The 27238-nt window shown below is 41.4% G+C and overlaps 1 protein-coding gene across 3 annotated transcripts in view; it reads left to right on the top strand.

Annotated features, from left to right (window-relative positions):
- NOSTRIN (nitric oxide synthase trafficking) overlaps positions 1–27033 on the top strand; it is a 57326-nt gene extending 30293 nt beyond the window's left edge. For all 3 annotated transcript variants that reach the window (XM_069471720.1, XM_069471711.1, XM_069471728.1), the window contains 10 exons: positions 217–315; positions 7374–7499; positions 14284–14382; positions 14480–14605; positions 18273–18381; positions 19280–19368; positions 21335–21460; positions 22386–22500; positions 23638–23727; positions 26400–27033. In XM_069471720.1, the coding sequence (XP_069327821.1) occupies positions 217–315; positions 7374–7499; positions 14284–14382; positions 14480–14605; positions 18273–18381; positions 19280–19368; positions 21335–21460; positions 22386–22500; positions 23638–23727; positions 26400–26536 (1116 nt within the window). In that variant the 3' untranslated portion in view covers positions 26537–27033. The remainder of the gene's footprint in view (positions 1–216; positions 316–7373; positions 7500–14283; positions 14383–14479; positions 14606–18272; positions 18382–19279; positions 19369–21334; positions 21461–22385; positions 22501–23637; positions 23728–26399) is intronic.
- Positions 27034–27238: the final 205 nt, after the last annotated feature.

Below are 27238 nucleotides of genomic sequence, written 5' to 3'. Positions count from 1 at the left end.
TATCTTGAGTTTACCCAATATAATGAAAAAATATGCAGGGGTTCTCAGGACAAAGTATTCGCTGCTGTGATATTTTAGGTAGATTCTGAGGTTAGAATGAAGAACTAAAAATACACAATTATTAAAGCTAGCACATGAGCATGCCCTGTTCCAAAGGCTTTTTTCTCTTGACGTGTTTCTGCTTTTTTTGTCTTCTTTGTATGTTTTTGACTCTAGGCTAAGAAAAAATTAATGGTGAGTACCAAGAAGCACGAAGCACTTTTCCAGCTTGTAGAAAGCTCCAAGCAATCCCTGACTGAGAAGGAGAAGCGGAAGGTAAGCTGTCACGGCTGGCTGCGTGCGTGCGTGCGGCTTAGAGGCGGGCGGCTGGCTGCCCTTAGCTGTGGACACAGAGAGCTGGCTGGTTCCTCCCTCTGTGTGGGGTCTCAGCAGAGACCTTGGCAGAGAATAAGAAGGAATTCTAAATCATTCCTGGTCCATACATATGTATATTTTGAACTTTTTTATTTTGAATTTTTTTTTTCAGAGGCAGGGTCTTGGTATATTGCCTAGGCTGGTCTCAAACTCCTGGGTCCAAAGGATCCTTCCACACCAGCCTCCGGAGTAGCAGGACTACGGGGGCATGCCACCACATCTAGCCAACATATATATATATATATATATATATATATTTTTTTTTTTTTTTTTTTTTTTCTGAGACAGAGTCTGGCTCTGTTGTCCGGGCTAGAGTGCCATGGTGTCAGCCTAGCTCACAGCAACCTTGCTTCTGCCTCAGCCTCCCAGGTAGCTGGGACTACAGGCATGCGCCACCATGCCCGGCTAATTTTTTGTATATATTTTTAGTTGTGCAGCTAATTTCTTTCTATTTTTAGTAGAGATGGGGTCTCGTTCTTGCTCAGGCTGGTCTCGAACTCCTGAGCTCAAACAATCCACCCACCTCGGCCTCCCAGAGTGCTAGGATTACAGGTGTGAGCCACCGCGCCTGGCCTATTTTTAAAATATTATTGACCTATGACAAATGAAACAAATGGTGTCCAAATTTTTTAAAAGGGAATCTTCTTAATAAAAAAATAAAATTCTCACCTCACACCCCAAATAAATTAAAAAATATATATACTTCATATATATTGTATGTTATATATAGTACTTTATATATTGTACTACTATGTTGCAGACACTATATAGCATAAAAAAGTAGAGACGTTCACAGAATGAGATAAAGCTGAAATAATATGTTAAATGATTAGCTAACTGTGATGTCTTTGTATAATCATTATTGTTTCCAGGCAAAATGTACACTTGGAGCAAGCCTTAACCATAGTAAATATAAATACATTTTTTAATGGTCCTCTTGATGATTTTAAATTTTTTCATCAACTTCTCGTCAGATCTCACTAGATCATTTTGGTTTTTGCCTTTTCGTGTGGGTGATAACATGCTCGTAAGCAGAAGCAGGAGTGAGCATCAGCTCTGACCCTTCTGTGGCTTCCTTGTGTTTATCTATTTCGTAGTAACATCAATCTATAGGTTCTTGGCAGCAGTATTTTTAAGATATTTGTACATTTTGTGTATATTAACCTAAGTGGAGCCAGATAATAAGTCTGTAAACCACACGACCCAGGCACATGACAATGGGCACATAGCCCCGGAAGCTGGAGGTGAAGACACTGGTGAGGCCCAGGACGGCTCCTCAGGTTGCAGAATCCCCACCTTCCCTGAAGTCCACTTCAGAATCCACTACTGTCCGTCTGTGAGCAGCAGGGTGATTCATATATTAAACCAGAGTAAGCTTGATAACTGTGCTTTTAGCAAAAATGAACAGAAATAATATTGGGGTAGAAGAATAAAATCAAGTATTTTCTGGCCAGGTGCAGTGGCTCACACCTGTAATCCTAGCACTTTGGGAGGCTGAGGTGGGAAAATCGCTTGAGGCCAGGAGTTTGAGACCAGCCTGGGAACACAGTGAGATCTCATCTCTACAAAAAAAATAGAAAATTTAGCTGGGCATGGTGGTGTGCACCTGTAATGCCAGCTACTTGAGAGGCTGAGGCAGGAGGATCGCTTGAGCCCAAGAGTCTGCGGTTGCAGTAATATATGATGACACCACTTCAGTCTAGCCCAGGCAATAGAGCAAGACTCTGTCTCAGAAAAAAAAAAATGAAAGAAAGAGAGAGAGAAAGAGAGACAGAGAAAGAAAGAAAAAAAAAAAAAAAAGAAAGAAAAAATCAAGTATTTTCTGTTCACACCCCAATAGATTATCTTGCACATGTCTTGTGGTATGTGCCCCAGATTAGAAAACTTTGAAATAGTCACTATCTTAGAGTGTCCCCAAGGAAATGCAGTCTGTACCACTGCAAATGCCAAACGTTCTTAAAAGGAGAGGAAAATTGTCATTGCAAGTAGCTCTCATTTCATCTGAAGAAACTATCAGTTGAATAACTTAAATTCATCATTAGCAAGATTTTACAAGGCTCTTATTTCTTCACATGTCAGTCTTCACAGTTGGAAATGATCATAACCAGCACTGAATAATGAGGCAGCTTCCAGTTTTAACATACCCCCAGTATGTTAAAACACGAAGCACCAGGTCCTGCTGGAGGCATCCGGAGCCCTCATTAGAAGCCTTTCTTTCTTGATGTCAATCACTAACAAAGGAAAAAGCATGGCAGCTAAGTGGTGAATTTCCTTTTCCTGCCCTCGCAGCAGCTTCCCTGGGAGGTGCTGCTGGCCTCCTCCAGCTGTCCTGTAACCATAGCCTCGGCTGTCATTCCATCACAGACCTCTGCCATCTTCATTGCTTAATCTGGAAGCTTTTGGGGGGTGGGGGAGAGTGCAGGGGGTCCTAAGGCTGAACACCTAGGGCAGCATTCATTTTCTCATCTCACATAGAAGTGCTCATGATCTCTGACCTGAGCCACTGCCCTGTGCTGCTCCTGGTTTCCTGCTCAGCAGTCCTGGTCCTCTCCAGAAACTGATGTAAACCTCTGTTCTCTTCACAACTCCATCCACCCACTCTGGGTAGGCTATTTTGCTTCCTACCTCAGAGTGAACAGAAGTCAGCACAAAAGTAATGGCACCTACATATCTGCAGCTAAGAGGCCAATTCTTCATCCTGTGCTCTGAGACCATCCCATCCTGCCTCCCAGAGGCCCTCTCTTCATTACCCTGCTCTCTCCTGTATCTAGGACAGCCCTTCTCTAATGGTTCCTTCCCATCAGCCTTCTCAGCTCCCCCCGTCTTAGTCAGTTCTGGCTGTTATAATCAGGTGGCTTCAACAACAGACATTTATTCTCACAGTTCTGGAGGCTGGAAGTCTGAGATCAGGGTGAGGCCCCTCTTTCGGGCTGCAGACTGATATAACTTCTCGTTCTATCTGCACATGGTGGCAAGAGTGCCCTCGGCAAGGCAGCTCTCTGGGGTCTCTTTTATAAGGGCACTAATCCTACTCATGAGAGCTCCACCCCCATGACCTAATCACCTCCCGAAGTCCCCACATCCTAATACCTCATACTGGAGTTAGGATTTCAATATATAAATTTTGGGGGGACACAAACATTCATTCCATTGCACCCCCAATCTTGGGAGAGTAGGGAGACTCAGGGAGACACTTTTCTATGATGTCTCCTGTTCTCTCCAGATATGATCATGTCTCTTTCTTTTTGCAATAATGTTACCAAAAGTCTGGTACTTGTCCCCAAGGCTGAATCAGTAAGAATGAAGAATGAGGACAAGTGGTTTGAGGAAAAGGAAAGAGAAGTTTATTAATTTGCTGGCAAATGAGGAGGGCAGTGGACTAGAGTCTCGAAAGACCACCATCCTGCCTTTAAGCAGAAAAATAGGGCTTTTTAAAGGGGGATTTTCAGTGGTTGGGCTCTGGTCTATGTGACAGGTGTCACATGTCCTGGCATCAGACTATTGTTTAACTATACTCGATGGTTTCTGTGGACCTTGTCTCCAGTGATGATGATCTAGTGACCCTTGGAGAATTCTGTTGAACCATCTCCTGTGGTTTAAGATACTAGAAAACAAATAGCAAAGAACATTTTTCTGCACCTTTGATTACTGGCCTGGGGAAGAAATGCAGGTTTAATTCCCAAAAACAGTAGGGGGGGTTTAAAAAGACAACCCATAAAACGTTTTGTTGCCTTTTTTTCAGCTCTTTACCTCCGTTATAATAAGATTTACAATAAGAAAAAGTTGTCTGTGCTCTGTCTCCACTTTCTCATTTCCTGTTCACTCTTCAAACCACCCTAATCAAGTTTTCCCCATTCAACTAAGAGCATTCTTGCCATCAAAAACAATGTTGCTAAAGCCAAGAGGTCCTTTTCAATTCTTCCCTTATTTAACTTCTTGAAAGTATTAAGCATTGTTTATTTCCCCTTTCTAAAAACATTCTCTTAACTTTAGTGACACCCCATGCTTTTGGTTTTCCTACTACTTTTCTGTAAATTTTATCTTAGATTTTTTTATGGATTCCCTTTTTTTGCCTAACCTTCCTATATTGCAGTTTCTGAATGTTTCTCTCCTGGGCCTGGCTCTGTTTTGTTTGCTATTGTATCTCCAATGTCCAACATAGTACTCGCAATTTCAGGTACTGAATATATATTGTCAAGGCTTCAACTATCGTATCTATGCTGACAATATCCAAATTTATATTTCCAGCCCAAACCAGTCTCTAAACTGCTTCCTGGCACCTTAAACTCAATATCCAAAACCAAACCCATCACTTCTCTCTACCGAAGATAATCTTTATTTCTGGGTTCTCTGTATCTTTGAATATCACCATCCACCATATCCTCCCAATTCTAATTCTTAAACCAGATACTTCTTGAATTTGTTCACGTATGTCTATTTCCATTACCGATACGGCTCTCAGGCCACCATCTCCTTTTGCCTGGTTTATTGCAACTAACAAAATGGTCTTTTTGCTTTTGGTGTTGCCTGTTCTTATCTATTCCCCATGTACAAGTCAAGCTAACTTTTCTGAAGCTCGAATCTGAGCATATCATTCTCCTTTTAAAAGCCTGCAAAGACTTCCCAGTGACCTCAGAATATGGTACAAACTCCTTTGCATGGCTCTTAAGACCCTTTCTGACTTGACCCTTGATGATCTCTTTAACAGCATCTCTCACTACTCTCCCTGTCAGATTGTATGATCCAACCTCATCTAAAAAAACTTTTTCTGTGTCACACCATAGTATTTTGCCTTACCAATTCCTACTTTCACTTTAGGTTTATTCACATGGGGATCATTTTTTGAGTACCTACTAGGTGTCAAGTTATAGCTTAATGTCATTTTAATTCCAAGGCTGGTTTAGGTGCTTCTCTTGGTACCCCAGTGATACCTAAGTATTTCTATCATCCTGGGATCTAGCACACAGGATGATAATGGCCTGTGTGGGTCCCTGACCAGAGAGGGAGCCTATCTTGTTCCCTTTTCTATCCCCAAAGCCTTGCACATGACACATCGAAGGCACTCAGTGTCTGGTGAATAAAGGAGATGTTTGTTCCCAGAGAAAGAAACAGGGAAAGAAAAACAATTCAAGCTGTGACAAATTTTATTAAAGGTTTCTAAGTTCCTTAAATAAAAATATATGATTCTGTCTTTCTTAAAGGGAGATCTTGAAAAAAAAAGAATATAGGAGTCTACATTCTTCTTTTATATCTATTTGGGACTATTTGCTGTAAATTTGCTGAGCTGAAAATTCTAGTCAACAGTTCTGTAGTGTAGGCTGGTAAATATGAATGGTGATCTCAACAGTGACTCAGTTCTTATTCCTGGGGGCCTCAGCATTCTTGGTAAGAATCTAAGGACAATGATTTAGCAAAGTATAAGAATGACACCCTTTGAGTCCTTTCACTGTATTATTATCTGGTTAAAATTCACAAGCTCATGTTTCTACAGATGGATGTGGTTCATTACACTTGATATACAAAACCAGAATGCCCTGTGTAGGTCACACATCAGAGCTAAGGGACAGGGAATAGCTAGCAAGCATATCAACTGGAATAATAACGTGAGTGGTGTTAACACTCAGAACTTTAAATGAATGTTCTTCATTATTGTAACATTAGTCAAAATGCCCTTAAACATAAAGAAGGTCAATCTTAAAAGCCTTCGTCTCTGCCCTTGAAACTCCTAACCTGCTTGAGTCAGGGGAGTTCTTAATGTTCCTTAAATAGTGGTTTGAAGACTATTTGCATCTGAATCATTTGAAAATGTAGTCAAAATTCAGATTTCCCAATCCCACTACAAAGCTACTGAATCAATATTGCTACTTGTAGAACCCTGGAATTTGCAATTTTACAAGCACTTTGGGTCCTTTCTAGACACGCTGAAGTTTGAGAATCATTCACATAATCCAATTTCCTCATTCCTCAGAGACATGAAATTACTTGTCTGGGCATTTTCAGAGTCAATTTAAGCTACCGTGGCCCAGGAAGTTTTGTGTTACTGTACTTTGATTTTCCAGAAGATTTAACAATCAGAATGGCAAATTTTGGTGATTGGCAAGAGGGGGCTCTTCATGCAGGAGCAGATCATGAGGGAGCAGGGTGAGAGGAGACCATCTGTCAAGCTGCCCATAACTTGCAGGGAACCTTGGCCATGTATCTCAGGCCTTTCGCTAGTAATAATTATACTTGCTAATCTTTGAGTGCCACACCAGGTGTTGGGCAGTGTGCCACGTGCCTTACATGCATCGCCTACTTAGATCCTCATAGCAAACCAGTGAACTAGGAGCTATCATTATCTCCATCATGGAGATGAGAAAACCGTGGCTCATGAAGGCTAACTTGTCTGCAGCTGGAACCAGGACTCTCATCCTGGAAGTCTGATTCTAAAGCTCCACTGCTTGGTTTATATGGTGAAAGTAAAGTAAGATTGTCAGACAGGACAGTAGCCAGGCCCATTCTAAAAAATTTAGTTCTAAAAATTATATGATTCCGCAAGTCTCTACCTGTCCTATTAAGAAATCAAGGAGCCTAAAGGATGTACCAGGTAAGACTGTAGGATGCATTGGTTGATTGCGGCCTTGAGCTCCTCGGCCTGCACTGTCAATCCTCCAGGGCGCTGCTGTTTCATGTTCTCCTTGATTGGATGGATGGAGACAAACCACTTCATCTTCAAGGGCCTCCGTCTCCTCGTGTGTAAAATTCTGGGGATCGTACTGAAAGGCCCTTAGGTTTCCTGTGGCTCTGCCATTTCTTTTTTCTGAACAAGATCTTTGAGTTTGTCAACTATAGTCACCGTTTTGTGACTCTAGGTAAGAGGTAAGAAACCTGTCATTGGGCCACGTATAATTCCTTCTGTGGAATACAAAGGGCTTTCATAAATGTGCTAATGAATATGTGACATTGATGTTTTACTTTAGCTCCTGAATAAACTGAAAAAATCAACTGAGAAGTTGGAAAAGGAAGATGAAAATTACTACCAAAAAAACATGGCGGGCTATTCTACCAGACTGAAATGGGAAAACACGCTAGAAAACTGCTATCAGGTAAGTTATGCCTTCACATTTTGTCTTCTTCTACTGAGCTTTGTGTGACCTTGAAAATGGAGGTCAGATCTGCAGTTACAAGACCCGCTCTCTTTAGCTATGACTGTCATTCATATTGTGACTCTAGACAACTCACATTTCCTCCCCTTGTTTCAATTTCTCCATGGATACAATTACCAGGGAAAATTTATTGAGTGTCATTGGCCAGAGTTTCTGCTCCTAATTCCCAATGGACACAACAGCACTGAGCTAACTTCAAAAAGTGCTATCAAAGTAAAGTGTAAATTAAGGCTTATATATTATTGTACTCAAGTGAGTTTTAGGCATGAGAGCTGATTCATACAGTGATGACTTTACGGGTGGCAGGCCTTGTGTTGGGCACTGCAGATCCATAGCAATGAACAGAGCACCACCGAGACACTTGAGATACGCACACCTTAGCAGCAAAAATAGACACATAAAAAAGGAATTGTGGCAAATCATCTGATAAAACTAGGCAAAAGATGTGAACAAGCAAATCACAAAAGGGGAAATCAAAATCATCAATAAACATATGAAAAGGTGCTCAATCATTTGGCAAAAATTAGAAAATGACAATACCAAGTATTGGCAAGGATGTACCCCTGTAGTAGAAATAATTTAATGGCATCTAATAAAAACTGAAATGTACATGTACCTACAACACAGCAGTTCCCTTTAGGCATATATTTTAAAGAAAAAATTATACCTGTATTCCAAGAGTGATGCATAAGAATGTTTATTGCAGAATTTTTTATAATTGCATGGTGGGAAAAAATTGTACGTAATATTCATACCCATCAGGAGCAGAATTTCTCTTAAAATGTGCTCTAATTTGGAAAGTGAACTAATATCCAGAAATAAGAAGTTAATTAAATCTATATTTAAACATGAATTAACCTCAAAAATATGATACTGAAGAAAAGAAATATACCATTTATACAGCTACGTAAATTAAAAAGTTTTTTAACTCACACCCAAACCATACTGTATTTGCAAACATATACATTTAGACTGGCCCTATGTTGAGTGGAGGAAATGGAACTCATGGTGGAAACACAACAGAGCTGCCACATACGGCCACACGGCTTGTGCAGGGCCCCTGGTGAAAGGATTCAACAACCCCAGGCTCAGAAGTTACCTCAACTACATAGGAAGTTTACTCTCTATTTTTTAAGTCAACATAAATATGACCAAATTAATTATCAATTCTGGATGGTAAGAACATGAATATTTTTGTTTTATCTTTCTCCACCTAAGTTTAAAAAAAAAAATGTTTAAAGCAGGTACAATTGGAAAAAGAAGTGATCGAATGGCTACCATGTAATAAGTGCTCTCCTCTTTAGGCACTGTGCTGAGTACATTGTTGTGCATTATGTCTTGTATTCATCACATTATGGGGAAAGTAATCATTTTATTCCTGATTTATAGTTGTGGGAACTGAGGCTGGAGAGACGAAGTAACTTGCCTTAGATGGTTTCAGGAGTCAGCCTGGGGCCCTGACGGTGCTCCTACCCATGAAGAACTAGGAGAGGGAAGACTCTGTAGTCAACAGACACTGAAGGGCTGTATGTAAATCTCTTGCAGTTCAACCACTTTCAAGGTAGGGTAGATGCAGAGTTACAGAAGAAAGGGGAAATAAAAGGAGAGATCAAAACTTGGGTCAAAGAGAGGAAGAAATGAGAAGAGACTCTTCTTTAATTTACACCTTCAAACATCGGCTCCCGGCACTCCCCTTCCTCATGCTGGATAGGTTTTAGATGAAGGGGAAGAGAAAAGGCCAGGGATGTAGATTTCAGCTTTGTTCATTTGAAGTCTGGCTCTCCCACCTGGGCTCTGATCTTGCCTCACCAGCTAGGACTTCCCTGAAGCTCTTTCCTTCCTACCGAGGCTGGCTTCCCTGTTAGGAGACGGGAAAGACATTTCTGCTCTCACTCCGTCTTTAAGGCACCCTTCGAGGGCTATGAGAAAATATTTCATCTTATTGTCCCCATCCTCCTCGCCTCTGTGACAGCGATGGGAGATGATGGGTCCTACCTGGTATAGTTGGCAACCAGCTGGCCTGCAATATGTGGTAGGTATCGCAGTGCTACCTTCATTACCAGACGCTCTTACTCGGTCTCTCCTGCCCTCATCTCAGTTTCCTTTTCTCCTGTGAAAATCCTTCCAACACCTGCCTCCTCCACCCCCTCCCGCCCCTTTCAGCAGGCCCAGTTTTTATAGTGAAACATCCTGAAAATTATCTTCTTTGCTTACAAAGTCTTCCTGATGGCAACAAGATATGCATTCATTTACATTTCAAAGACCTCCTTTCAACTTCAGCTTTAAAATATTTAAGACCTAGGTTGTTTGTGTTTTGTTTTCGAATTATTAGAATCCAAGTCACATGGAATATCTACTCAAAGTCATGGTTTCCTTGGGGAAGAGTATTTCCTCTCACCCCTCTTGTATCCAGGACTTTTACAGCCACTACGCTGGAGACCACCAGTGTTCCATTCCTTCTCCTTGTAGTTGGCACAGCTCCTCTTACCCCGCCTTCCTCTGAATTCCCTTCTGCCTCTGGAGTGCCAGCCCAAGCGCAGAGACCCAGGTCAAGACAGCCTCTGTCAAGCCACCTTTGCTTCACCCTCACCCCCAATAATGATGCCCTTACGTCTACACCAGCAGGTCACTGACTCACAGGTCATTCTGTGCATTCTATACCTTGTGTATGTTCAAACGCAAGAGTAAAATGTTAGATTCATGAAGACATATAGCAAAAGCAGGCTGAACTGACTCAAAGGGGAATTTTATTAAAAGTGCGAGAGTTGGAAAGGGGACAATTAGGGTCTCTCAGTTTCATTCCCACCCCCCTCATTCTCTCACATTCTTTTGTAAAAATTGAATATAAAAATTTATTTTGGGGTCCCATGAAGTGTCCTCTTACTCCTTCTTACTCTACAGGTTGGATTTGTAATTCTTTCAGAGAATGCTCATTGGACTATGTTCCAGGCAGTGTACTAGATACTGTGAGAAATAGTATAAAGTCTCATTAAGTAATGAAACCAATTCCACAAACCACGTGTCAAAATCAGTCTTACTACTTCATAATCATACTATGTTCTAGCCACATCCTGCCTTCTAAGAAGAAACAATTCAGATGACAGAAATAAGCTATACTATATATATGTTTTACATCATAGCCACACTACCAAGAATTACAGAGAATCAAATGCTTGGTGCTGATGATACTTACTCAAGGAATTATTTTAGAAAGCCATTTGCAATATGTGTCAAGAGCTTTAAAAACGTTCCCTCTCTCAAGCAGTGTTCCTAATCTAAACCACAGAGCACAGAAAAAACAATCTGAGTGACTGTTTTCTCAGTTTTCCCAAGGATGGTACTTGGCTAGAACCACTCTAGAGGGAGACAAGCAGTGACTCATTACATGCAATGGATGCCTTAGGACATCAGGGTTTAATCTGTCCTAGGACCCCTGTTGAAAAAGGTAATTTCCTTTTCATAAGTCTATCTTGAGGAAGTAGCTGAAAAACAAGACACAGATTTCTGTTCAAAACACTTTATAGGGGAGGAAACAACCCAAATGTCCAACATTAAAGGGATGACTAAGTGAACCAACACACACCTCCACAATGGACTGCTTTGAAAAGATTAAAATGGTGTTTTTGGAGACTTATGGCATGGGAACTGTTCATGTTTAAGGTTAAGTGAAAAAACCAGGATAGCAAATTTGAATAATTTGATAGCAACCAGAAGATAAAATCATACATACACTCAGACTGAAATACATCGAAATGTTAACAGTGGTCATCTTTAGATGTAAGAATTATAAATAATTTAAAAATATGTTTTCTTGTGGCCCTCTGTGGCCCTAGGATGATATCTCAAAGCACCTGGGGTGCTTGTCAAAATTCAGATTCCTGAGCACCTCCCTAGACCCGATGTATCAGAACCTCTGAATGATTATATTAATAAGAAGGGGTTCAGGAGATCTCCAGGCATTCTAAAGTTTCAGAGTCCCTGCTGTAGAAAGAGCATATTTCTTTTACCAGTTTTATGACAGGAGTTGCTTCTCCTGGAGTATAAACAGGAAGGCCGGGACACGGGAACTGAAGAGAATGAAGGGAGAGTGAGAATCATCATGATGCCTGGCCCCAGACGGGTTCTGAAGTTGCTGTTTCTTGCCAACTTTCTGACCACACTTTCTTCGTATGTGCTGCTGTGAAAGCACAAGAGGACACTGCGAGTCCTCCAGAGTACCTTCCTTCTCTACTGCCTATTTCCTGCAGAAAGAACAAGATAATAGGGAGCAACGATTCATTATATGAGAGATGAATTTCCCCTTTGCACAGTGGAATTTATTTCTCCCTCTTTTCTTGAGCAAGCATAGATCATTTTAATGATTTCCCTGCAATGTAATTAAAATCTGTTAAACATTACCATCTCCAAGGGACACTGGTTATTCTAGTCTCATTGGTGCTAGTGGTTCAGCACTTGTTAAAGTAAAGAAACAGCTGCCGCCAAGGACACAATGTGTTCTACAACCTGGCTTTTATTTCTCCTCTGTCCTTTGCTCATAGGCTAAACCAGAAGAGCTGATTTCTGTATCTTTTTCTATAGGGTAAGGACTTTTTCTTTTTGAAGATTTCCATATGAGGTCCAAACAACTGAACAGAATTTGTTTTACGTATTTGTCATGAAGTGTATCCATTCTGCCCTTTGAAGAAGGAACACGTCTGATAGGCTATTCTTGTCTTTAATCCTGTCTCTGGGAGACAGAAGAGCGTATGGCCACATTCAACTAGCTGGTGCCTGTGATTTTGTTGAAAGACTCAGGAGACAGCCAGCAGAAACAAAGGCATTTAGTCCCATTGACTTACAAAAATTGTGCAGCTTCTGATGCAACTAAGAAGGAGGCCATGGGGGCACAGCTCCAGGCTGCCGATCCAAATGTCAGGACACTTGTCACAAAATCTAAATTTCCATGTGATGGACATAGATGTTCATAGCTACTGCCTGAGGTTTATACTACTTTCGTTTAAAAGCAATGTTGAAATGACTGTACTCCAATAAAGGAAATGGGGCATATACATACGATGGAATATTATTTAGCCTAAAAAGAAAGGAAATTCTAGCACATGCTACAACATGGATAAACCTTGAAGACACGATGCTAAGAGAAACAGCCAGACAGAAAAAGACATATATTGCATGAGTCTTCTTATATGAGGTACCTAGAGGAGTTAACTATGTAGAGACAGAAGGTAGAATGGTAGTTGCCAGGGGCTGGTGGGGAGAAGGGAATGGGCAGTTATTGTTTCACGGGTACAGAGTTTCAGTTTTGCAAGATAAAAAAAAGTTCTGGAGATGGATTATGGCGATGGCTCCACAATAAGGTGAATGTACTTAATGACACTGAAATGTATACTTAAAATGGCACATTTTATGTTATGTAAATTTTACCATAATTTAAAAATATAAATAAATTGAGACAGATTTTAATCACTATATACCATTGATGAAATAACAACACGAGGATGTCAAGGAATACCACACTGGAACAGGCCAGTGGGCCCCTGCAGACAAGTCGGGGGAGGCAGGCTGGGACAACCCACTGGTCTTTGTGACTCGCCACCCCCCTCCCTCACCCTACCAAGGGCCTTGGGACATACCCAGCTTTCTTCCTCCCTGTGGTAGCGTTACCCACCAATCTGCCCAAAGCCCTCTTCCTGAAGGACTCCTGCCGAGTGCTCTTTACCTCGTGGGATGCAGTTGGTGGGATGGTGGGTAGGAGAGTAACCAGCCTGGCCTTCTCCAAATAAAAGAATGAATGCCCAGGACTTGTCCTTGCAAATACAGAATGGGGAGGATTTTGCCTTGGACACCTGCCACCTCTGTCACAGCCCAAAGTCCTCTGGGCACATACCCAGCAGCCTTGTGCTGCCCCCACAAGGCTTAGGGACCCCCTGCCTACCCCACCTTCTGCAACACCTAGCTGCCGAACTTCCCTGCCCGCCCTAAAAACCACCAGTCAGCAACCCGAGTGGGAAGAGTCTGATAACTTTTTCTAAGCTCTTAATAGCTAATAAGGAAAATGTGATTGCCCTCATTTTCTTATTTGCCCCGCCTAGCTAAAGGTCATGAGCCTAACAGTAGAACTTTTGTCATCCCACACAACATAAAGAGCCTACGTTCCCACCTTCAGATCGTGGACTCTCACTCCCAGGCCTAATTTTAGATCAGGATAACGAATTGATCAGATTTTGAGATTCTTCTCTTGTCACATAGTCTCTTCGAACAGAGAATTTGTATCTCATCACCCTCTCCCCGACAGAGACTGGCAGAATGCCTTGTATGCACTATAAATTCTAAAAATATTTACTGTCTTATTTCCAAGATCTGCATCTGGGTATTACCGGGCTTCCCTCTCCTTCTCTAGAACTCACAGATGCTTCTCAAGTGCTTCCTTTTCTCCCCCGTCTTGGTGAACTTCAAGGAACCCACAGCACCTGCTAGATGCCTTTTGGGACAAAAGAGCCCGGGGAAGGTGTGTGAGTTAAATCAATCTTAAAGGAGGACAGTAGGATAAACACCAAGTCACAGTCCTCTCCTAGAAACCTCCCTCCGCGGTGGCTTGGAGGGGATTCAGTCAAGAGGCAAAATCAGGACAGTCTGCTGGGTGTGTCTCCAGGTGCGCCGTGTTGACGGGTGACCTAGGTTGTGCATAACAACCGTCTCGACTTACCTCGTTTTCCATCCCTTTCAGAGCATCCTGGAGCTGGAGAAGGAAAGAATTCAGCTCTTATGTAATAACTTAAACCAGTACAGCCAACATATTTCTCTTTTTGGCCAAACCCTGACCACAGTGAGTAATGAAGATCTCTCCACTTCTGGTATGCATGGTAAGAACTGGCAGGAAACCTTTCCTCAGCAGCCTCATTCTGCTTTCCTTGGCACTGCAGTGCCACACACAGATTCACTGTGCCATCAGCAAGATTGATGTGGAGAAAGATATCCAGGCTCTGATGGAAGAGACTGCAACTTTATCTACAGAAAACAAATCTGAGTTCCTATTGACCGATTACTTTGTAAGTATGGAATAGAAGTTGCATGAATGGGAAACCTTAGTCATGTCCTGAGGGACTCATTTGGAAAAAATTGAAAGAAACTGTAAAGGAAACATCTTGTTTTGTAAATGAAAATGTTTATTTTTCATAGTCCACATAAATAAAAAGACAGAGCATGCGGTTTACAAACTGGGCAATGGAAACGTGTCTTTGGTATTCTCTGGAAGGGAAGAAAGTCAAGCATGGTTGTAGACAGAATCTTCATATTCAGCCTTCTGTAAAAGTAGTGATTACTACATGACTATATATAGATCATCTTTCGTGATCTATGTATAATCACTGTGTAACACATGGTGCCTATAGTGGTTTTCTGTACTAATTGCTGTGTAACAAATTACCCCCAAACTTAATGGCTTAAAACAAACATTTATTAGCTCATAGTTTATGTGGGTCAGCAATCCGTGCGTGGCTTAGCTGGATGCCTCTGAGTCCTTCCCAAGGCTGCAGTCGAGGTGTCAGCCAGGGCTGCAGATATCTCGAAGCTCTTCCAGCAGAAGGGCCATTTGCAAGCAAATTCACGGGGCTGTTGGGAGCCTCCCGTCCTCACTGGCTGTTGGTTGGGGATGTCATTGTCTTGCCACATGGGTTTCTCCATGTCTAACAGCATGGCAGGCTGCTTCCCTCAGGATGAGTGATCCCAGAGAGACAGAGCCAGAGGGCCCAAGAAGGAATAATAGTCTTTTGTAAACTAATCTCAGAAGTGACATTTTATCATATTCTATTTGTTAGAAGCAAGTCAATAAGTGCAGCCCATACTCAAGGTAGGGGGACGGAGATTGTCCAAAGGCCCTAGTCCCAGCAGGTGGGACTCTTTGTCAGTACTTTTCATGGTCCCTTACCTTGAAACACTTGGACCGAATTTCCTGAGGCTGATTTTGAGGGCATGTGGGCGATTCTACTATGGAATGAAAACTGATCAGTGTGCCTGGTCAGAGCTCAGGCATCTCGCCTCTTGGCTGTGTTGGGGAAAATTCTTTGTCCTCTCAGGTCATGTCCTCAAAGATTTTGGCCTCTGCTCCCCTCTTGATAGTCTTAATTGCAGTGTTCTAGGAGCTAGTCATTAATTACCAAAACCTGCAGAAAGAATTCCTGATAGCTTTTCCCTGGGCCCTCTGCTATATTTTATTCAGACTTTCAAGCTCCAGATTGGGGGTCTCAATCCTCTGGTCATGCCCTCCTAGAGGATTGAAAGTACAGCCTAAGCCTAGTTCCCTGGACCCCTGCTCAGGGAACAAGAGACAGGGGAGAAGAAAGAGGCAGTTAGATCAGGCACAGCAGTAAGTCCTGACCAGCTCTCCCCATTCCCCACCCTCCAAACAGCAGCAAATGGGTAGCTATTTCTTTGAGTCTTTTTTTCCCCACACTGGCAAAGGCAAAGTATATTAGCAATAGCAATGTCTGTTCAAAGCAGGAACAAAGGTAGAGATGAGAGTGGAAAGGAAGATTTGATTACATGGGGAAAGCACTTTTCTTTTCTTTTTTTTCTTCCAAATAGAGTAGGTGAGACCTGAGATGGAAAAATGTGCAATAAAATAAATCCATTAGCTTCTTACAAAGGATGATAAAAATGCCCATATTGAATTACCTGTCAATTAAAATAAGGGTCATTCTCCTTGCAAAATTTGACTACAGTTCTGCTGAAATGTAAGGAGGCAGCCACAGTGATTTATCTTTAATTGACATGCTCGTGGGAATTTTGAGTTTCTATGAAACTTCAGGTGCTAGAATTCACAACCACGTATCTGTTGTCTAAGAGAAAGGAGTGTGTGTTAAAATGAGTGAATGGGGTTTTCTTGACCTCTTTAAAGCAGAGCACCCCAATGTCTGACTTTATAGTCATTGGCAGTAAGTATAGACTGGCCTTTATCCAGTGCTATGATATTTTCATGGACCAGGGTAAGAGAGGAGAACAATCTGAATGCAAAAATTGGCGGGTTAGTGACCAGTGTGAAAATATTTGTAAGGTTACTATAAATGCCATGTTCAAAAGGTTGTATGTGTAGTTTTATATGCTCCTCCAGTATTGACCTTCCTAACAACTCCTTGGAGGAGATGGTAATACACCCACTCCTCAAATTGATCCACGAGCAATCTGTCCCTGGAAATACATGTTTAAACAATAAGTGTCCTCAGACAAACCAAGCAAAGTCTTGGACTGGTGTGGGCGCTGTGTTATGATTTGCATTCCTCCAACAAGGAAGGACTTAGGTTTGGAGTTAGGCACCTTTGCAGCTTAATCAGAGCTCCCCTGACGATGTGACATCAGCTTGGGCCTCAGCTGTGGGCAAACCCGTGAAGGAGTGGTGGAGAATTTAGGGTCAAAGTAGTTGGGTTTCAGGAGGAAACACAAGCTGTTTCAGCTTGGGCCTTCTTCCATTTCTCTGTGTCACAGGTAAAATGGAGAAAATAAAACCAACTTCGTTGAGTTGTTGTAAGAATTGCATGTAATAAAGAATAAAGAGAGCTTTATAATGCACAATATGTAAATAAAATATTTTTTATCTATTATATTTTTATATTTGCTCTAAATCCTAATGCTTCTCCCTCTTCGTGAAGATCTGTGTAAAGCTAATCTCTCCACCCATATTCAGGATCCTAATTTTTCTCCTTCCTTATCAGAGAAAAGTGCCTCCCTCCTCTCCCACTTTGAGTCATCAGTTTCCACTCTTTCTCCACAGGTTGCTGTCCCTCTGCCACACGCATGTTTAGCCACCTCCCACCCCAACCCCACCATCCTAATTTTTTTTCATTCAACCCTTGAAATACATGCATGTGAAATCTCAGATGTTATTCATAGCTCTTCATGAGCTACATGATAAAATTCCTATTTCAGCCCTAAAATCTAGCCTAAACTACCAAGACAACTTTTTCTTTTGCTGTTTTTACTAAAGCAACCGGTCTATTCATTGTTCCCGGTACATCTCACGCAGTCCTCGCTCTGCCCTCCCCTTGTGCCATTTCTCCTGCCGCGGGTGCCCTTTGCCCTCCTTCCACGTGACTGAGCAGTCACATCTTCTTGCCTCCCTGAAGCTTCCCACTTGCCCCTGCGCTTGGTGACTGTACCTTTCGTGAATGTGCATGGCCTTGTGTTGCTAGTTTCCTTAACATTATGCTCCAAGGCCCAACTAAATCATAAACCCACCCTGGGCAGAGCAGCTCACATGTTGCCAAGACTGAGCCAACACAGAACTCGATGAAATTTCCCTCCACTCCTGAGGCAGTTGTAGCCCAAAACACATACATTATTTAACATTTGAACCATTAAAGGATTGTAACTTGAATAAAAGTTAATAAGGAGCAATAAGGATACAACAAATGGATTAACTAAGAAACTGAAATAACTATGGTAAGGCTCATCCTCGAAGAATAATTTGTTCTATTAAAGAAAGTTGTATTTGCTCTATTAAAGAAAGCCACGTACTTACAGGGATGCTTCCTTACTAGTCAGGCCTAGAACAGGTAGTACGATAGGTGTAAAATCAGATTATTCTGCTTTTATTTTTCTACCTTTTTTCTTTTGTAAAGTTAAAATTAAATGCAGTCAGTGAAAGTCTCGGTGTAACTGGGAGTAGCAACTCTTACTTTTTCCCCTGTAAGTTGTGAAACATCCTTCTTTTTTTCCCTAAAGGAGGAAGACCCTAACAACGCAATGGATAAAGACAGACGGAAGTCTTTCATACAACCAAAATTGTTGAGACTGCAAAAAGATATTGAAAAGGCCTCCAGAGACAAGGAAGGTGTGTAATTATTATACTCAGAGGTTTCATTCAGGGTTAGGATTAATCTGCTTTTGCCAACTTGGGCAGGGATCATTTCATTTAAAGAACCATATAGCAGACCTAAGTTGTGTGAATTAAGAAAAATGAGAAGAGAGAGCAAAAAAAATAGAAGATGACATTTTGGTCTATTTGTGAGACCTATATAAATACTGTACTACTATTTTCAGAAATGTTGCATTTTACTGGGTTTCTGAAAATGGCTGGAGAGACAATTTGTTTGGTGTTAAACATGGTAAACTTGTACACAGGACATTTGGGGTTTTCTGTTTGTTTGTTTTTACTAACTTTTGAAACAATGTAAACAGTCATTCAGATTAAATCCTATACTTAGAATTTAGGCATTTTAGAATGTGAAGCAGCTCTAAAGCAATGCAGATGATAAAAAAAGACTCCAAACTTGTGATTCTGATATGTAGACGGTAGTTTGTTTTATGTGGATCACAATGACCCACTGCAGTGTAATATTGGGTAGGAAATTCAAGACAGAAAAGGTTTAGTGATATAAATACCATTATGAGGAAGAGGCTAACATTGTGTAAACGTTAGGAATTGCTGGAATGGTTCAACCAAAAGAAATTCAAAATCTCATCTTGAAAAATAATAATCAGGACACTTTAAGCACCAGCATTTCTCAAATTTCATTAACGGAAGATAAAGATAAATGAACAGTCAGTTCATTTATAGTTATTCATTCAGTAAAATTTAGTAACCACTACTTACAGAAACCCCAGCAGCCATTTAGGAAGTTCTACTGGTGTCACTTCTAGGTTCGGGCTCCCTTTGAGGGTGACCCGACTCCTGCCGTGTCCCACTAGGATGGGATGAAAGGTAACTGAGAGCGTGATTTCATTTTCAGGCCTGCAACGAATGCTCAATACATACTCCAGCAACTCCTCCTTCTCCGACGCCAAGACCCATAAAGAGACAGCAGTATTAATGGACGAGGTAAATATTTGCAGAACACAGTTTCCTAGATTTAGTGATGAAAGGGTTATTTTTAGAACACTTGTTTTCTGGCCCATCTGGCTTCTGTTTGCCTTTCCTTTCTCGTGACAGAACAATCTAGTGGGAGAGCTTACAGGGTCAGCTTCTTTATGAGAAGTTCGAGGGATCTGGAAAAGTCTGACTGCCTAGAAATGTTTCTTTAGTGTCCTCCTAGGAAAAGAACTATGTCTAAAATAGTATTCTCCATAGTAGAGTCATTCTTTACGGGGCTAGAAACCACGTGCACTTTAACCCAGTTAAGAAACGTGAGTGAAAATACGGGGTCTGCGTTCAGAAAGGCCCGTATTTGGATTTAGCTCTGTTTATAGGGACCTGGGATGACTTCAGTTTGCTCACCTGTAAAATGGGGGTATCACTATCTACCTCTAGGGCTTTTGTGAGGATGAAATATTATTTAGGAAATGCTAGCACAGTATTCAGAGGAGGAGCTCAAAAATTAGTAACTTTTATTAAGATGCTATTTTCCATTCATCCCTCAGCTGACATCAGGGTCCTGGGAGAGTAGCAGGAGAAAGGAAAGATGAGGCACACAGAAGAGAGAGGGCAGCCTGGGGTGCGAGGCAAAAGCTTCAGAGGAAACAAGGAGCAAGTCTGCAGGCGAGGTTCCCTGGGGGTAGGGGTGGGGCAGTGAGGTGGTCAGAGGAGGCAGGGGGTAGGTAGGCCTCTTGGCCTTTTTGCGGAGCACCTGGACTTCAGCAGCAACACAGACACTCTTAGGGACAGAAGGACATGTTGGTTACTCTGGGGGAACCCATATTAAAAGGGCAGTTAGCAAAAAACCCATGCATTTTATGTAGGGATAAAAATGAACAGATATGTGTTATCTGGGTGTGCAAGATATGGGTTTCTGCTGTGATTAGAGTGATCAGAAGTGGACTTGAGTTAATCTAAGAAGAATTCAGGAAGCTATTGTCTTCAGATGCTGGGAAGAGTGCCACATACGAGATGAACTAGACTTGCTCTCTGACTATCACATGAAGACTGGGTCTAATGGTTGAAGGGGCAGGGGAGCTTTTGATTTCGTGTTAGGTAAGGCTGCTCCACAATGCAGTGGATCGGTCCAAGGATTAGAGACTTTCCCCATCAATTGGAGCTGTTCCAACCACAGCTGTGACTCTCTGGCAGGGAAGCTGGGGTTAGGAATCCTGGGCTGGAGGCATGGAGAAAAGAGGGATAATGGTGAGGAGGACATTGGATGAGCAGGACACTTCCAATGTCTAGATTCTGCTATTCGGTATACTCTGACTGAACACAGCCTGACAAAGAAGTAATTATAAAGTTTCTAATTTAAAGTCAAATCAGGAACAAGAAAAGACTAGGAATTTATCTTTAGCTTCACTCATTATTTTTAGACTCAAATACCCTAGAATGTTGTTTCCAGTTTCCAGGAGAGTTACTACAAATTTCCTGGGTAACCTAAGACCCCACCACCTCAAAAAACCCCAAACAAAACAAAACAAAACAAAAAACCCCAAAACTCTCACATTCTTTTTATTCTGTTGATGTTAATTCTGTTCTGTTCACAATATTGAGCACCTCTGACCCAACTGCTCTTCCCCCAAGACCACCAAAAGTCTACCTTCTGCAATCAGCACTTGTTATTTCTTTTCTTGTCCTTTGGCAGAAAATTAAGTAAAGTGATCTGTCTGCCAGGGTTTCCCATTCACCCCACTTACAATATACTGAATAAGACACGCTCAACAACTAAAACTTCCCTCTAGACTGCTTAAAGGGCCCCTCCCCCAATTTTTTTCTTCAGCATTTTCTATGCATATCTGTACGTGAGCTGAATGTGTACTTTTCCGACCCCTCTGTCACTGTGAATATTATCCTGATGTTCCTTACCTATCCAGCTGTGCCTCATTTTCTAGAACTTTATTCATGTGGCCCAATGATGTATCCACAGAACAATTTGAAACTAGATCTTTTGGAAGCGAACTCCTATAAACTGTCATCAGTATTAGCTGACCTTGAGCAAAGACCTAAACCCAGCCATCCCTGTAGTACCTCCATCTTCAAGTGGAAAGAAAAGGTAAAATTTGAAGAGATTGGTTGTAATTTCTCGATGGGGCCTCCTGGGTGGAGGGGCTTAAAGTAGCCACAGGACCAAAAAGATGTTGTGAATTATATGTGCTATATGTCGTCTCAAGTGCTAATTGCAGAATTTTAAGATAAATTTGTTTTTATTCCTTTTGAGCTCAAGAAGAGCTAGACACAACTGAATACATTCTTTATAGGCTAAATTACTATGAGGAGTTAAAAACACTTTGGATTTCTTCTCCCTCTTCATACCTTAACTTTATCCTTTGAACATGCTTATATAGTAAAATTTCCCTTAAGTTGAAATTTTAGTGTTCACACAGACCTAAATTGTAAGATTTTGTGACATGCATTAGTCTCATCTGCTGAACATCGTGGGTAACGTAGCTAATGCATGAATACAACTGTAAAGAGTCCCACACCGCATTTTCCCAGTGTGGCTCCCATCAGGGATTGATGAGTGGGTGAAGGTGCGTCGTTGCTATTGCTTGTGGCTGTTTTTCTGTGACCAGTCAGCAGGGAGCTGCAGCTGTCTTGTGATGAAGGGATGATTTTGTTGCTCTAAAACAATCTCAATAATTTAGACAGTCACGATCATTTCATTTGCATTAAGCCAATTAATTAAAGTTGAATTTGTAGAAGTAATGCTATGAATGTCATTATTTGGCCTACACATTCAGTTCAGAATTGAAAACACGGACTATAAAATACAGTAATTGTCTAATTCTGAAAATATTAAGACTTCAGCTTAAAGCTAAAACCTAGTAGGGCTTAGAAATGTATTGAATAATTTATTTATACACTCTCCAATGAAAAAAACCAAATTCCTGAGGAAGACAGCTACAGAAGAGTTAATTTTCACGAACACTTATGATAATAGTGTTGTTAAAAATGACTTTTTAAAACTATTTGAACAGGAGCATACTCATAGTTATGTAAAAATATCTCGGCCTTCTTTGATGAAGAGATTAGAGAATGTGGTGAGCAGGACATCTTCTGATGGCCAGAGAAATCCGAGTTCTTCATCTCCAGGTAATCCCACGCCCAGAATAGTTTGGGGCTGGGTCCTCTGGGTAAGGCACATTGCTACATATAAATTTTATTTTCAGAGCCACATTGACTTGTATCTGTTCAAAGAAATTTATATTTCCATTGGGACTGATTAATTTGTTAGAAGCTTTAGCTTCATGTACCAATGTAATAACAAAGGTAGGAAGGAGTGAAGAAGAGTAGAGCGTTGGGAAGAGTATTGTGTAATATGAGCGGTTACCTTGGATTTTAGATAACTGGCATCCACTTTATTCAAATAGCCTGTAATTTGCCATCCATGCAATCACCTCTATACCACTGTGAGGAGCTTTGCAGCTCTGTCTCCACGGCCTCCTCCAAACTCACACAGCAAGGCTGTCCTCTCTGCAAGGAACATGGTGATACAGGTGGTTCTCCAGGGAAAAACTTGGACTTGGAACTCATGGCCTTTATTTAGCCATCTGACTTCAGCTGTTCATCCATCCACACCCCACTGCCCTTCACCTTTCAACACAGGCACACACACACACACACACACACACTCACACACGTCACTATCCCAGATTGTTCAACTATAACTACTGTAATCTTGACTCTAGTTTATTGATTAGAAATTGGCAAAAAAGAGTTTCAGTGAAACCAGGACACTTTGGTCCACACAATATATTAGAGTCACCATTGCATTGTTTGAGAAAGGGTTCCATAAAATACTAGCACATGCTCTAAGTATCCCTTATCTATACCTGAATGGGAAAACTGGTATATATTTTCCAAAACATGCATGCAACTACCACACGTATTATCTAACCAATGTTGACTAAACTCATATGGGAAACGATATTAATTGTCCTCTTTATTACTATTATTACTACAATAACATTTTTTTCCAGACTTATTATTTCCTATATTATAATATACTTTTTGGTTATATAATATACATGGCCCATACACATAGAAAGTATATCATAAATGGTTATTGAATCAAGAAATGAAAATTATGTAAAATTATAAACTTTGCTTTTGAGAAAATTTCAACGTATTTAAACTCTGCACCACACTGTTAATAACCAAAGAGCTGCCAGTGATATTCATCTCACCTGCTTACATAGTGTAGTAATTACAACTTAATCCAACTTTCAGCCTCTGGTGCAGCCCAGCCCAGCAACAGTCTTTGCAAAGCCTTATATTCTTTTCAAGCCAGGCAAGATGATGAGTTGAACTTGGAAAAAGGTAAGAGTCATTCTCAGTGTTTTAATTGCCTTCCCATGTTGGTATCGTTAAGGTGAATAAAACCCTAACTTACCATGGCAGCCTTCAGAGCTATTAATACTATCACGTCAAATCAGTTCAGGTCTCTAATCCCCCTTCTTAGAAGATAAAGGTGAAGCTCATCAAAAACTAAAGCTCATATAATCATAATAGCTAACACTGATTCTGTATTTACTATGTGCCAGACATCGTTGCAGGCAGATTGTACAACTGAATATTCATAAGCACCCTCTTCAGTAGGTAGTGTTATTTGTTCCCATTACATAGCTGAGGAGACTGAGGCACAGAGAGGTTAAGTACTTGGGCTAAAGTCACAGACAGTGGCAGCACCGGATTTGAACTCAGAAACTCAGTCACGCTCCTGATCACAGTGCTACACTGGGGTGGAAAATGTCACTAAGGGATAGTCATTCGAGATGTAGCCCACCTTTTTATTTTTCAGAAGCTAGACATGAAGGAATGTGAAGTGACTTCCTCTCTTCACTTAGTGTAAGAGCAAGTTCTAGAACCCGGGTCAACAATTTAATGTTTGTCCCACTTAGTCCTCAGGACTGCTTTTTATGGCCCATCTAAAGAGTGAGACCCCCTTCTTTGTGCCCCAGATCTAATTATAACTTGGAAAGGTACTAGACAGTAGGTTATATAAACCTCAATATTATTAAACCAGAAAAAGCCTCCAGCCCCAACTGTCCTTAGGTGTCCAGTTGGCAACACATTTGGACATCAGCCCTAAGGCAGAGATCTGGAAATGGAAGGGTTAGTGAGAAAGAGTTATGTCATAGGAGATGCTTATTACCCGTGACCAGCACACAGCTCCCAGAGCAAGCAGAAAATCAAGATAGATTATGTAGGCAAACAACAGGAACACCACATACTGGCTGTTGTTTACTGGATATTTCTTTTTAGTGTGCCAGTCACATTTCTCCAGGCAATTACTTTTCCTCCTATGTGAATAAAAAACCTATTTCCCAGATACCAACTAGAACCCATGAGTCCTGCATTTGTGTTATGTAGTTCACAATAAATCGTTGTTTGTTCTCAGCTCCCTGTTGGTTGCAGAGCCTACTTACACTTTCTATTCTAAGTAGTTTCTTTAAATGAAGTACAACACCGGCGGCTTAGGGAAGCTGACAATACCACTTTAAATCATTTGCTTGAATTCCTGTTAATAGATTATGTCAGACAATCTACTGACCTAAGAAAAGCCATTAGAGGGAGAACTTAGACTGAGAATCATCTTCTACAAGAATAAATGGTGATTTATGACAAGAAAAGATAGAAAGGGGGTTACTAGTCTCCTTTGCCTTAGAAAGAAAATGGCTGGGAGAAAGAATGAAAAAAAAGACTGAAAAATTACCTCAGAATGATGGTAAAGAAAAAGTAGCTCTTGGATCCCGAAGGAAGCAAAGGTTTCCCCTTTGAGGTACAGGAAGCAGCCAGGAAGACAGGACTCTTTCTGTCTCTCGAAGGGCTTAGCCAAAGGACTTGGGACACTGTCGTTGGAGAAAGTAGAAAAAGCCATACACGCAGCGAGCAAATTTTAAAAAGAAATATAACCTCTTGATGTAACAAGTTTTCCAGGATGAGTGGTGTTGGAGACTGAGGGGGAGAAGTTATGCTCCATTGTGGGGGCTGCTCTGGTTAGGGGACCCCTTTTCCTCTGCTTGTTCATATTCTTCCTTGGCCCAAGAAGAAGGAATACTTTGGCCTTACATTACACTCTCTCAAAAAAGAATCTTATTCCTCTCTCTCAGCCACTTGCTTGATAATCTCATTGGCATAAGAGAGCTTGGTATGGGCCATTTCTTGGTACTAGAGCATAGGAAGCAAATGCAACGCTGGAAGGGAGGCTTAGAGTGATTAACTCCATTTTCCTTCTGAACCCCTGCAGTAATATCCATTAGGGTAAAAGCTTTTGCTTAGCTCTGCACATAGGCCAGCTAATTATAAAAAATTTAATTTCTAGTATAAGAATTTTTTTAAAAAGAAAACAAGAGAATTGGACAAGAGCCATGTTTCCTAGGAATTCTATTTATTTGAATCATTGCTTTAAAAAAGTATTGTCTTCAAACTGATGTATTCAAGTTATCTAAATTGTTGGGTGGCGCAATTGTTGGATATTTCTGTGCAAAGCTGTGAGTTAGGATTTTGGGCCGTGAGGCCAGGTGTAATGGAGGGTTGGAGGGGGGTTCTCTTGATCTTAAGAAAAGACTGTTAGGTGAGATGTACAGCTGTCAACACATCACACTGTCATGTCCACCAACATGTGAAACACTCAAAGTACAGACACCGAGAAAGAGTTTGGCAACAGTCCATCAGCTATATCCAAAGGGAGCCAGGCAGCACAAGAAAGACCTATGATCCAATGTGATTCTCTTTGTAAGTAAACCATTTTATGGCGTAACTCAGTTTCTCATTATCTTACTCTTTTTATGATACTCTGGATTAGGCCTGCTTCACACAGAGGTGTTTGATAAATTTTTCTTCCTCCGAATCAAGTGCAGAAAGTATTATAATGCTTCCAAGTAACTCCTTGAAAGCAATATCTCCTTAAAACTCTTTCTCAATCAGGCTGAGGGGATGTGTTCAAATCGCAGAGAGCCATTTGTCTAACTAAATGTGTATTTTCACAGGTGACATTGTGATTATACACGAGAAAAAAGAAGAAGGATGGTGGTTTGGATCTTTAAATGGGAAAAAAGGCCATTTTCCTGCCGCTTATGTGGAGGAGCTACCTTCAAACGCTGGGAGCACGGAGATGCAGGCATGAAGCGCAGCCCCAAGCACACTGCCTCACACACTCTGTAAACCAACTACACCATGCGGTGCAAATAAAGATGAAATGCTATTATCTTTATAAGCTTTTCTTTTTAAATGGGTGTCAGAGTCCTACCTGCAAGTCACAGCACTTTGCACTCATGGTTATTTGCCTGAAACTGAGTTAGATAGAAGGTGGAGGGTGAAGAGAAGCAGGGGAGAAGCTCGTGGCTCATAGTTTTCAAATTCTAAGAGACCCTGGAGATGATCCAGGACAACAACTGGTGTCACAGAAAAAGAGACTGACTCCAGGCTGGGTTGAGTAGCTCGCCTGAAGTCACATATTTTCTGGTAGCACGACAGTAGTTTCGACTTGGCTGTCCTTTTGGTCTGGACTTGGGCTGCAACAGGACACAGCAGGCCTGTGAGATGAGGAACACGATCAATTCCAAGAAACAGTGACAGGCGACCAGGACTCCAGTCAGGCTGTCCCGGGTTAGGGGACGGTAGAATTAAGGATCAGGAGCAAAGGTCAGAAGTCCGCAGAGTGGGAAGAGAGGGTGGTAGACCAGAGATCTAGGCAGGGGACAGGATAGAGTTCCATCCTAAGCCAGTGATCATCCGAGGCAGGGGCTGCTTACCTCCCCGCTGCCCACCGCCAGAACTGCTCATGGGGTGAGGCCAGGTGTGAGCCAGAGGTGGCTGGGGATATGAG

Source organism: Eulemur rufifrons, chromosome 1, assembly GCF_041146395.1.
Source record: "Eulemur rufifrons isolate Redbay chromosome 1, OSU_ERuf_1, whole genome shotgun sequence".
In the NCBI taxonomy this organism is placed as follows: domain Eukaryota; kingdom Metazoa; phylum Chordata; class Mammalia; order Primates; family Lemuridae; genus Eulemur; species Eulemur rufifrons.
The sequence above is the reverse complement of the archived record's forward strand: the minus strand, read 5'-3'. Positions and strand labels throughout refer to the sequence as shown.